The following is a 14,252-nucleotide window of genomic DNA, read 5'->3' as shown; positions in this document are numbered from 1 at the left end:
TGAAACGGCGGTAGTGTAGTACTGGCGCGTCCCAATTATTTACAGCATTGTTTTTCTTTGTGTCTTTGGGTCATCCCCAGCCAACCAGGAACAATCCAACACACTTCTGATTGGCGCATTGTGATGAGAGGTTTACAATGTCGGTAATTGACACGTTACATAAAAAGTAAACGAGGTTTCGGGTCGGGATTAAATTTATGGGAAGAAGCAATCATAAATTGAAATTTTATGTTTATTAATATTCTCATTTCTGTTTATCATGCGATAAAACAGTTATAATATATCGAACTCGGCTATTATGTAGAAATATCATGACCTGGGGGCGGCATCTCGGGTTTTTACAGACAATGTTCGACCCATATTCTATAAAGAAAAACCTTCGAAGTCGCAATCAGGCCATGATATTTACACATAACAGTCTGTCGCTATAACTATAAACTTGTGGAATATTAAAAGTTATAGATATTTTTATGAATGTTAACATCATAATAAGAAACATATTATTTGACACGATAGCTTTACAAAGTTCAATACTTTCAGTTTTGTTTGTCCAAGTTACATATCATTTATTAGTGAATGGTTAATCATAAGAGTACTATCAACTCTGCGTTTCAACATTTTCAGGTACTCGGCCTTTTAGTATTTCTAATGCTAGCATAAGCTAGTAAGCTCTGTCACTGTGGTAATCAAAACACTAATGTTACAATTGAACTTTTAGCCAAGCTGCAAAACCTATATTGTTTCTAACATTGGCTATGGAAGTGGTCCGTAGTTTTTGTAGATGGTTTTCTACATCACTTATGAATCTCTTCAGCACATCTGGAGCTCAAATGTAATTTTAAAGCAGCGATTCCAATGTATTGTAGACCAAATCTCAATAAATGTTAAACCCAGGATTTGTTTGAATGTTAAGCATCGACTTGTAGTGAGAATTTTCGTAAAATCTCTGTTTGAGTCCGCTTAGTGACATTTTCTTCATTCACATTGCATGTTTTGGACACACCAGAAACCACGACGGAAAGAATATTTCGATGAAGACTGCATAGAAATCCAAAACAACAATGGGGTAATATAAGAGAGAGTCAGGAGGGTTTAGAAAAACATTTCGATTTTTAAAAAAAAAGGATTGAATTTTATATAAATGTTTAAAAAGATGAAAACTTACCCTGCGATCGGCCTATTTTTCCAGTCACATCTGGTGTTATGCTTCACATCTGGTGCAGCGGAAATTCACATATCATTTTTACCGATGCTCATTTTTGAGATTCATATGGGGTTCCACCCCCGTGATTACACGCATTGGACCTAAAGTCTCCAAGTGATTTTCTTACAATAGGTTGCAATATTTCATTCGGATTCTTTTTTCTCAGTCCTTATACATTAGATTTGTGAAGGTCACATAAAGACGTACGGTCGGTCGGTAATACTCCTTAAATTTAGAGAGAGAAAATCAATATAATAGAAAAAATACAATTATCTGACGTAATCACAATGAAAAGAATAGCTTACTATCATAATACTATTTTTATTATGTTCATTTATCTTTTGTTAACATTTTCAATGTCCTCATATTTCCAGATTCTAGTTTTTATTAAATGGAAATTAAGTGTTTGTAGGTCAGTCAAAAGAGGGAAAAAATAACAACCTTAAAAACAGCAATCTTTCAATAAAAATTTTCTATTATTGTTCAAGTTTCTTGATAAGAAATTTCTGAATTCCTGCCCACGAGCATGGTAAGTTTGTGAATTTATACGTCTTCCTGTTTGGAATATGTTTATTTTTTTCTCCCTTTTTTCTATATTGCAAGAATAAAATCAAAGTTACTGATAAGTACTGTTAATCAACTGCGAAAACGGAAACAAACAAAAAAAAGGAACGGTTTAAATGGGATTGTAAGACTACATTTTTTTCAAGAATAGAGTACAGAAAAGTTTTTGTAAGAGGAAATAATTAAATGTTATATAACATAGTTAAAGTTTAAAGTCCGCAGTTTCGGACTTGCTTACTACGGAAACTCGCTTTTCGGTATTTTACGGGACAAACTTCGGAAACTCTCGCCGGCAAAAAATTTGAATAAATGACATCTGCTTAGAACAAACCAAAAACTATTCGGAAAAAAAGTTTTCAAAATGGTGTGCCTAAGTGCCAATTTAAAATGTTGAAGAATTTTTTAAGATATTCGTGATGAAGAAAACAAGTTACACAAAATCAGGCCGGCGCTCAAAACTATTACATGTATATCATACATGGAGACGCAATTGTTTGATGATTCTGGAGAGAGAAAAAAAACCATTTGTAAAGACGTGTAAATCACTTTCTTCTTTCTGGCTTAATTCGCGCTGTCCCCACCTTTTGGTCCACTTGTGAAAGTTATGAAACAAAAATTTTTCGCCCACCTCTTACGTCCTTCCACAGGTTTTCACGGTTACTTAAAAAAGTTTCATGTTGTTATAAAAATATTTTTCATTGTAAATTTGATATGAATCAATATAGGAAACAAATAACAATGAAGTGTAAAAGGGTTGCAAGGACGTCAAAAAAGTACTCAAGTTTAAGTACTGTATGGCGGACAAAGGAGATAGACAAGACGGGCAACCATTTTCAGCCTCGAAAAATGCTGATGTAAACTATTTTAGAATAGAATTTGATTTTTATGTTTTTTAAATTTCCTTTAACTAAAACAACTAATTACATAATACATATATTACCTGGGGTTTCCGTGCCCCGATTGGTTAAAGTCCGTTGACTTTCAAACCACTTGCCCTTTCACGCTGTGGGTTTCGAATCCCGACAGAAAAACTTTGGATTTCTGTCAGGTTTGAGGAAAAAATCCAGCTAGATTACGAAACGTTGGGGTACCCGTTCGGTGACTGAAATAAAATGCAAAGGAAGGGCCCACCTGAGGTCTTTCTCCACAAAGAAAGCTTTTGAACGTCGCCATATGACCTTATTGTTGTCACCGAAAGAAAACAATAATAATAATAAAAAAAAAATATGCGATAGTAATTTCTGTTGACTTTCGTAACTTTGTTATTAATTTCCATTGTGCTTAATAAAAGAATTTTTAACTTGAAAAATGGATACAAAAAATATGTAATTACTTTACGTTTTTTATAAAAAATTGTTGTAAAATAAGAAACATTTCATATTGAAATTTTATTACAAGAAGAAAAAGTCTTTGCTCCAAAAATAATTTATAATAACAACGGCAAAATTAAAATGGCCCAGGGGATAAACGCAATTAATCATTAACCTGCTGGGGGCGACAGATTTTTAACTCATGCGACCAAAGTGCCGGCAGGCACATTTCCGAGTTTATATTTGGTAGGTTATATTAGTATCCTTTTCGGACAGGCTCTCAAAACGCCCTGTGTTCTAAAAGTTTTTTATGGCATGTACAGTATAGATTTTTCTGGAAAAATAACTTGTCAATGTTGAAATTTCGAAAACAAGCAAAAAAACATCAAAATTGTCCATTATATCCCACGAGCAAATATCATCGGAATTAAAATGTGTAGATAAACTGATATAAAAGAGACAGGCCAAAAAAGCTGAAAGATTATACAAACCCTGTACAAGGCGGACCTCGTGGAACAATCACCTCTTTAAAACAACATTTTTTCCCAAAAAAAAATATTTGGGTTTTTCAATTTAACTTTAACCCTGTTGAGCAACACCTCTCTCAGCCCAACCAAAACCCTTTGTCTCCCAACAAAGGATGTTGCTGTACCAGAGGTGATACATTGTATTCCTAACCAGAACATAAGATAATGGTTTTCTCCTTATTTTCACCCTTTTATTACATTTTGTATACAGGACATGTTAAATAAAGGTTTTTTGGTCTTACACTATGAACAGCTGAATATTAAAAATATCTCAATTTCATGACCAAATATAAGACAAGCCTGCGTTCTGAATATATTGATAAAATAAGAATTTGACCTCATTATTTCCATGTCGAACATAAATTGAAAAACGAAAATTGTCGCAGGGGAGCGTTCAAATTGTCCCGTCAGGGGGCACATTATCAATTAAAATAGACCGTTATATCTGGGGTCACAAGGCGTTAACAATGATGTTTAGATTAAAAAAAAAAAACGTAAACCGCTTTAAACTTCAAATTTCAGTTTTTTTTTCCTGTACAATAAAACAGTCTTCCTGAAAATCCCTGAGCCCAAATATAGACAATAAAGAGAAAAACAGAATAATTTAACCTTTTTCTGGGGTTTTAAACGGGGGAAAAAACTGGTAACCTCCTGATCACAAAACTTTAAAAGTATGTCGAGTGACCGACGTGTTTTTCTAAAAAATATTAAAGGTTTTATTGTTGGAAATATATAGTCATAAGTTAGGGATGCGCACGGAACCAGGTACAATTGTAGTTCCTTGGATTTTAAAGATGGCAAAGCAAATGGTGGTAACGATTTTATTTTTAAAACCAGTTTTCTTTTTATATTTTGACAAAATGCATAACTTTGTGGCGGTTTTAAAACCGTAAATATTCACGACCAGTTAGCCCATATTTGATTTTCGCCAAGAGCCACAGTTTAGCCACCACATCGTTCCAGGTCAGGCTGTTCAAAGCAGTTTGCCAGTAAAAATGTTAGTATATTACAGTGCAATCTTAGAAAGGGTTTTGTGATAAATTTCCCAACCCTTCACCGTTCTTTGGAATCGAAACAAGGGTCGGGCCCAATTTTGTCCATCGCGCTCCAATTGAGCTAAAACCGGATGGTGTCGAAATCCCATATTTCTGTCTTCTTAAATGTACAATGTAAATAAAACCATGATGGAAGGGGTTGGAGCACACGGAATAGGGCTCTTGTATCGGTGGTGAAATGCTTTAAAGTCCGCAATCGTCCTTGCGCTTTCAATTTCCACCATTCCCATACAGTAGGCTATCCTGAGCAATCAAGACAGACTGGGGGCGGAAAATTATCTCACCCTAATAAGTGGATTTACTTACAAACAGCTATACCACTTGGGTTAAATCCTTTAACGTCGATCGTTGAGTGGTGGTTATCGAGAGGGTTCAGAAACCCAGTCTGTGCCTTAGTAATTATCAAAGGTTAAACCATTTACAACATTGGCCATTTTAGCCAGACTTTACCAGTTCGGTTATGGCTGTGAGTCATATTAAACATTGTCATATTCATAATTACATATGTATGCCAAACTGCTTTTTAGCAACCCTATTTTTTGTAAGTGGGTGGTGGTGGTGGGGGGGGGGGGTCGGTGTGAGTTGGGGATCGGGGGTATTACTTGCCCGCTGATATAATAAATAAACGGCTGTTGTCACTAATTTCTTTATCAAATATGACCAAATAAAGCGGAGTCTAAGGGAAATGTCGTTTTATATCATAAAAGCATGGTAATGATTTTTTAAAAGATGAACAGTTTTGGTCCGGAAAAAGAGAATACTTTATTTTTCTCTCCTAGTGTTTTTTTCTTACCGTACAAATAATATTTATCGACGGTAAATAAGCATATTTCTTGCGATTGAAGCTGTCTGAAAACAAGAACAATTATCTGACATTAATCGAATATAAAAGAGTCGTCTGCAGAAACTATTAACAGCTTGTAAAGACATGTATACATAAGGGAGAAGCTGTTTCTGATTAATCAGAAGTTACTATTTATAGATAATAATTATGTCACAATTACATTTATCTTGAAAGGCACTTATCCTTGAGAAAAGTAAATTTTCTTCCTTACTAATAATCAAATGACCTTGACATGTACGGGTAATGATATTTGAGAGTAAAAATGAAAAAAAATGCTCCAATTAATCGTGCGTTTAAATCTAATGTGCATGCGTGTGTCCGTGCGTGCGTGCACTAACAGGGAGCTAGTTGGCTAACTTACATAATACTGATTGTAATGCCGATGTAAAGAACAATGGAACACCGAGCCCGATACCCAGCCACCCACCCACTTGCGTCCCTGATGGATAGCGAAATCCTCCTCTATTTGATCCTGTGTATTGTAGGATGGCCCTAAAATTTCCTCCGCTTATTTGGCGCCAAACTAAACTAGCAGACGTTAAGTGGACAATCCATTTATTACACCTATTATCCTCCCGCGCAAACCCCCGAGAAAAGGAGCCAGGGTGTTACAATTAATCGGTGCATAAAAGCCAATTCTATCACGACATACACACGTATGTCGTGATAAAATTGGCTTTTATGCACCGATTAATAAAACAAAAATAAAAAATCTAAAAAATTCTACATCGAACAATATAAAATACTACATCGAACAATATAAATCAATACGTTAATTTTTTTGTAAATATAATTGATATTATTACAACTAAAGGAATAGCGAAGTATTTTTTTCTCAATAACGTTATGAAAATCCGTTACTTTACTGGACAATTCGCGTTGAAACCAGAGCTTCACGCCAGGAATTCTGGGAAACTCTTCCCACCTATATATATTTAGAATCAACTCCGAATGGTATGACAATTGTATAGGAATCGTTACTGTTTGTTTCTACTTACCTTAAAGCAAACACAATACTTTAAAAAAATCAGATAATCTCACATGTGAATTCGCATTAGGGAGACATTATTTATTTATTTATCTATTTATTTATATATCTACAAATAAGATCTTATTAACACTATGGGCCTATGCGCCAGTACAAATTTATACTCAGTGATATAAAGCTTACTGATTTCATTTAACTAACAGAACGATTGTTACAATAGAAAAAGGGACATTGGAACATTTATGATGAGGATATTGTCGGATATTAAAATCGTTCCAAAAATGAAAGTATTAAGTGATACAGAAAAATTGGACATAATTAAACAAGGTAGGTTTTATATCATAAAATATGAAAAATATTATGCTAGTAGTTCTATTAGTAAAGCTTTGTTAATATTATTACTGTCATAAGTTAATTAAGTCAGATTGATTGTTTTGAATATATTTTAACCAAATATTATTAACGACGGAATGTTTTGCAAAATAATTTACGAAATGAAGTCCGCATGTGGTTTAAGTTATAGAAATGTATGTATTTTGACTTTATGTTTATAAATGAAAATTAAGGGTTTAGTGTATACAGAACTATGGTTGCAGATTGTTATTTAACATTTTGCTTTAAAGCTACACGCCTCCAAATTTCTTAAAATTTGTATATAATATGTAAGAATTGTGTTAAAGTGAATTGGTCTATAGTGGAAGGTCTGTCTTACAATAAATAATTGATAGTGTTTAGTATCAGTCATAACAACAAGGAATGGAAAATATGATCACTGAGGGACCAATCCACTTTAATGAGAAAAACTTCTTTTAAGTATATTATTAATTATATTATTTGATTTTGTCATATGCACCAGTTTTACACACAAATTGTCTACAGCTTGTCAAAAATTTCAAAATATGCTGAAAATTGCCTTACTCTGTTACAAACGGGGAAGAAATTTGGTGCTAAAAATAGTACATTCTGTCATACTTTGCCAAAAAAAAAAATTCAATATTTCACCTTCATTGTAATAATTGTTCCACATGTTCAATAATATGAATGTTTTTTTTATTATTTACAATTTTTAACAACAAGTTTGCTCATATATTTTATTTTGTTTTCGTTTTTGAACATTTATTTCACTTCATCTGCAGGCGTGCCGCTTTAACCTAAATATTTATTACTTTATAAGTGTATAGAAAAGCTCATTTTATAAATTCATAGAAAAAAATCATACACGTGTAGATAATGGAATCATTTAATAAGTCCACAGCAAAAAAAGTTTAGATAATGGAATTATTTCCGTTCAGATATTTTACAAATATGTGTTTAACTAACTGGTTTAAGTGAAAGCAAAATGTATAATACAAATTATCTGCAGTTATTTATAATTATCTTGGAATTATTTATTTGTGTGTATCAAATCAGCATTGAAAACATTCTATAGAATAAAAAGCGGTGGTTTCTTTAAGCATAGCTTGCACTGTGTAAGTATATACATGTATAAAAAGTATATACATGTATATAGTAACTCTCGCTGTCATCTCATAAGGATTTTTAATATTAAAAGAGTCTTCAAAAATGTTAAACTGCAATCATGTTGCTTTAAGCTCGTAGACTCGAGTTCTTCTTGAATACTTGGGTCGAAGTCAGTTAAGACTATTTGTCCTTCAACTATTTTCTAAGGAGATGTTGACAAATATTTATGTAAAAGAAATTAGCAGACTGTGTACTTTTTATTTTAAGTGGCGGTCACCCTTTATGAATGCCAATTAAATCTAAAATGAAAAACATTGAACTACACAAGAAGTAAAAAACAAAAACTCATAATTTTCTTTTGCCTTTTACCAATCTTTTAGTCTTGTGTCAGCAACATATTTTCCCATGCCACAAGCGCACTTGTCGCTATTCATTCAATTTAAATTTTGAATTTTTTTCCTTAAATTAATGAAAGGTTTTGTCGAGATTTAAAGATGGACAAGTTCATTTAGATATTTTGCATCTTTGTGCGAGAGTGAACGGAATCGTAAAATAATCGTAACACATCTTATTGCAATTCAAAGTCCAAAGTATTTAAATGAAGTATCTAAACCTCATTATTAATTTTTACAACTTGAATGCAAATGGATAAAAATGCGCGCCTTTGTCAACAGTGTAAAACCCGTCAAATATCAGCTGACCAGCTTTTATACAAATGTCTTCTCAATTTTAGAATTTCGTATTTCATAATCCCTCTTAAATTCGTAATGAATTTTCCTAAATTGAATTTGGAAAAGTCAATTTTAAATGTTTAAGGGATTTCAATATCAAAGTAAAAAAAATAGCTGCCAAAGTTCAGTGGCTAGACAGACTGCCCGGATGTGCAAGCTGGTCTGGGTGTATACTTGTGGCAAAGTTTGATTATTCAGATGGTGATAAATTGACGATTTAAAAATCAAATTATCACGAATGTGACGTCAATGCTAGTTTCAAAAGAATATAGAATCTAGGCGAGTCACGATTTAACTGGTTGATATATGGGTTGACTTATTTAAACGTATGCTTTGAGCTTTTTGTGTTGAAAAGTGACAAGAATCAGATGGAAGAAATAAAAGATGCAATTTATTACCAATACATTCCTGAGGTATAAACGCCCAAAACCATGAAATTTTAAAACCTTACATAGATTTACATTAATAATAATAAGATATATTTAAGAAATAGCAACAGAAGTAAATATTTTACATACATCTATTTTACGACGGCCACTTTTACATTGTTACATAAATATCATTTGTTACATTATTAATTTATTACATAGAGGTACATGTACATAATTACAAAGAGAGCTTTTATATTCTTTTAATACGATACTTGTTGCATAGAGAAAAACTTTTTTCTGAACTCTAAGTATTGTGATTCATTTTCTTTATGTTCAGTTAAAGTACCGTTTGGTTATATATTTTTTTTCGAAGAACTCGTTGAAAGTATGTTACTCTCCTTTAAGAAGTTACAGACGAACTTTTTCTAGAAACTTTTAAATTGCTTTAACACCGGTTGGGCTAATTTCCTTATTGTCTCTTTACATAACAGTTCTTTATATCAACCTTTGTCCTAACCCTAAATCGGAAATTATCATGATCCCTCCAGTCTGACCAGGCTATATACTTTTGGGAAATTTAGGAAATTCATGAGGTTCTTGTTTAATTTTGCGGTTAGGATTTTTTTACGACAAGAACTATCAAGAAAGGCATTTTTATCGCCAATTCTATATTTTCGTATTAAATTGTCATACTTCATTTGGACTAGATAAAAAAGTACGTAAAAACAAGTTTTTCGTAAAGTGCTCTGCAAAATCTGCATAACCTGCACATGACATTAAAACACAATTCTATCACATGCTGTATAAAATGTCAAGACATAAAAATAAATGAGATTTACATCGCCTATAAAGACCAAAGCAGCATATGGCATACATTCTGAAGGTTGTTTGATTTGAATATTGTATTTTTGCGATCTGCAGCACATTTTCCAAAAACCGCAGACACCTTTCCACCACGACCTTGGCATTCTTTTATTTCTTCTGCGCAGTTCTCGCTAAAACTGACATACACTGCGCATACACGCATGCGCATCAGAGGAAATTGCTCGAAGACAAATTTTTCCCTTGAGTTACATAACTATCTTACTAAATTAAACTTAATGTCAACGTTGATGAACAAGCAAGCAAATGTATTAGCAAGAAATCTATCGATTAAAAATTATTTCATAATTTTTCTAATTTTTTTGTCTTTTTTTTCAGAGCATAAAATCTTGGTCAGTACACCCGGGAATGTAGTCACAGCCTCTCATGAGAACAATAAAGGTAATAAAAATTAGCAATTATAATCAATTATCGTATAATTCTGTATACATGTACCTACGAGTTTAGATGAATGTGGCGGTATCTAGACGTTTCGACGTCTATATACATGCCGAGCTATCTTTGGCTTATTGTGGTTCATAAAATACACGTCTGTGTCTAAAAGGAAAAATCACCCAATCGGACATTCTCGGTCCTTTTGGTTAAACAACGGATAAGAATTATGAATAATAGTCGATGTGTTCCGATTGAAAAATCAAACCACTTCTAAATTGTGAGAACAATGTTGCATGCGCGGAACCATTATCAAATCTACTTGAAAAATTGTAACAGAAACTTCTATTGTTTTTATATAAACTGCATGCGAATATGTATATTCTTAATAATAGATAATTCAGTAGAAATGTTCCATTAAAATGTTCCATTGAGAGAATAAGCCAATAAGATAATGTTCACATAAAATTTCATTAAGAAATTACTAGTATTCCGTGAAGATATCTTTAACTATAAAAAATACTCTCTAAAAATTATTTCCTATTCAGAGGAAATGGTGTTTATTAAACAAATATAAATCTGCCCTTTGTAACAAAACAACAAATCAAAGAAGCCTAAATTACAGCATTTGCCATGTTAGGATGCGTCAAACTTAAAAAGTAACAATTATTTTATTTTGTTCACATAGTTCATAACTTAACAGAAACGAAAAAAGTTGTTTTGTTTTTAACAGCTTTTTAAATTTGTGCTTAGCCACAAACTTACACCTAAACGTTTTTCATCGATATCATTTTGCTCTCTTAGAATAGTAACAAACCTTTGACAAGCAAAATAACAACGTGGGAAGGTTTCATTGTTCTACCTTGTTCGTGTTTCTGGTTAAAGGAAGACAAAAAGCAAATTAACAAAGCCAGTTTAAACCGGGAAGGGCATGCGGTTATTTTATTGAAAATACAGCTGAAAGATCTGTCATATCAAATATGTTACATTATCTGCAATGAATACATGGTGAACGGTTCTAGATATTCTTATTTGACGCGATCTCCCCGTGTTACTATATATAAATTATGCTGAGAAATTATTATATCAAACATGTCAACAGTTTTCTGAATATGAAGGAAATATTAGGCTATCCTAACACATTTATCAGTAACCTGGAAACAACATGTTGAAATTAACAGTAAACCATGACAGATAGTATTTCAAGTGAACAGATTCACATTAACAATTTTCTATTTTTAAGTCTTGCTGAAATTTTACACTAATAATGTTTCATCAACACCATATACATTCAAAACGAAACCGCTTCAACATTTATGGACCTAGTTTTTATACCTTTTGGAAAAGGCGGGATTTTCGCTGCAAGAGTTTGAAACATTTTAAAAGGCCCTTAGATTTATTGCCCATTTTCACTAACAAAGCTCGGATGAGGCTAAAATAATTGCCTTACACATTGAGCGCTAGTTTCAATGCCAATTTTCTAATTACTTGCTGCCATTTACATCATTGTAAGAAGTATTTAGTTTCGAATTCCATTTACACACTTTATTTTATCTTTACGTCTGCTTTGGCCATATCAGACAACAATTTCCCATCAGCCTGAAGCGAAAATAAATCTGCCCGCCTACACCTAATCAATGTCTCCTAATATAACGTAGCAGACGATAATGCAAAGACACTGTATAAGCTCTTGCAGTGATTTGAAACAGCAACTCAATCTAAAAACAGCCGCCGACTTTCCATAAGATAGATATGTGTCACAAAGACTTGGGAAAAAAACACATAATTCAACAGTCCATGCAAACTTTTTACTTAAAATGTCCATGATGTTACGAAATCACAATCTGTGCTTGATACTTATCATGTATAAGTATTTATTTCTCACGTGATCAAATTTTTGTTCTGTAAAGGTCAGGTCATGGAAATGATTCGGTACTTATTCCTAAATTTTTATAAGCAAACATGTACAATTAAAAAAAATTATTTGCCATTTAGTTTCAATATAAAATTTGTTCGATTTCTTTTCCAGTTACATTGGTGCTTTGTCTATCAGGAGCGGCGGTGCTGATAGCTTCACTCTTGCTTGTGGCCTTTCTTATATTAATGAAACGTAGAAGATGCCGGAAAAACCTAAAGGCACTCAAATACGACAACATGTTTACCACATTGTCTCGACCTGTCTACTCTGTCGTCGGAACTCGGCGTCAACTTAGTGCACCGAACTCCCGGACGAGTTACAGCTCATTCGATGAAACTAAGGACATTAAAGTGACCGATTTAGAGCTATCACAATACCGAGAAAGTAAGTCGCGTCAAAATAAAGACCATCTTAAGAAATACCCAAGCTTAGACGGCCAGAGCAACAAGCCGGCATCAAAAGGAATGAAAAGGTCGAAATCCATGGTTGCTAGGCTATCAATGGAAGAAGTTGAAAGGAATGTCACCATATCTTTTTCACTCAAATACTCACAGAAGTTACGGCAGTTGCGCCTTAAATTGTTACGCATGACCGATTTGCCTCTCAAATGCTACGGGTATGACATTTACGTCATCGTGTATCTGTTTCCGAGAAGTACAGACGGTGTACACAGTCGTAGTATTGTCGGAGGGAAGGAACTAATTCTAAACGAAACATTCTTGTTTGACGACATCATCCTAGCGGAAGTTGATAAGTCGACGCTCAGATTGGTTCTTATGTACAAAAAGAAGACGAGATCGGGGAAAGATGGTTTCCTTGGTGAAACGTATATGGAATGCAGTGACGTTGACTGGAGTAGCGAGGCACCTTTACAATTCGACTATGAATTAGAGAAAAATAAAATCAGAAATGTAAGAACTATTTGAAATTTATATGTTACTTTTTAAATCTCTCCATTTAAGAAAGCTTAGTAATGTTTTTCTTGTGGTTTTTTTTTTGTTTTTTTTTTTTTTTTGGGGGGGGGGGGGGGGGGGCTTGCACCGTCCGCTTTATCTTGATTAAAACAATCATTATTGCAATTATAATAACACACTTATTCTTCAAATCTACGCGATTTTTCAAACAATGTAACTAGTCACTATCTTTTTTGTTCAAAAACTATCAACGGTTTAACAACAATTGTGGACAAATATAAAAAAGGACAATAATAAAGTTTTCAATGAATATGGAATAGTCTTAATTTTCGAAGGCAGCTGTCTCCAAAGCGTTAAAAGTACAGTAATACGGTCCCAAAAGTGCAGTTATAAGAATTTCCAAGAAATCAATTGAATGCCGTATGTTTCTGGTAACCTTGGAATGCCATTTCAGGCACCATAATTAGTTTTCATCAAGTTCGTATGTTATTACAGTTCATACTGACACTATTATGTTTTTCTGGGTGCTTTTATTTCATCGAAAAATATCGCAAATGTATTACAGAATTAACTTGGCATGTGCAGTGATTAGATTTGTTCCCTATAGTTTCTGAGCGTTGTATATGTGGGAGGAGAAAAATCACTTTTTATATACGTTAAAGTAACCATCTTTTTTTTTTTTGGAGGAGAAACATTTTCCTGGCAACTGTAAAGAGACGAAAGCAAAATGGCGTTTTAACATATTAGTTTCGATACAGTTTGGGCGATATTAAGGCCAATCTATCACTTTTCGTGTCTGTTAAACATGATTTAACTTTTATATCATTGAGGTTTTGGTTAATTTTAAATGCCTTTATATTTTATTACATTATATTTTAGGGTACACGGGAGAAATATTTATTAGAGGACCTGGGTTCGTTATTTGTTTGCCTAGAATACCAATCCGTGGCTAATCGGATGAAGGTGATGATCCGGAAAGCCAGTGACCTACCAAAGTCAGATAAACTCATTGGTAGACCAGGTAAATACTGCTATTTTTACTTGCTCTTTTTATATATTTGCATGTTTAAAGATTTTTTGCGTTATTCGCAAGAAAGATTGTTTGGGGTTG

At 33.2% G+C, this 14,252-nt stretch overlaps 1 protein-coding gene across 1 annotated transcript; it reads left to right on the top strand.

The window, feature by feature from the left end:
- Nucleotides 1-10,244: 10,244 nt before the first annotated feature.
- On the top strand, nt 10,245-14,162 carry LOC132715430 (uncharacterized; the record flags this gene model as incomplete). Its single annotated transcript, XM_060698435.1, has 3 exons — nt 10,245-10,318; nt 12,339-13,138; nt 14,021-14,162. Coding segments are annotated over exons 2-3 (868 nt in total), but the record flags the coding sequence as incomplete, so codon positions are not given.
- Nucleotides 14,163-14,252: the final 90 nt, after the last annotated feature.

Source organism: Ruditapes philippinarum, unplaced genomic scaffold (assembly GCF_026571515.1).
Source record: "Ruditapes philippinarum isolate M1 unplaced genomic scaffold, ASM2657151v2 ctg8430_1_1_1_1, whole genome shotgun sequence".
NCBI lineage: Eukaryota > Metazoa > Mollusca > Bivalvia > Venerida > Veneridae > Ruditapes > Ruditapes philippinarum.
This window is presented reverse-complemented; position numbering and strand designations above follow the sequence as displayed.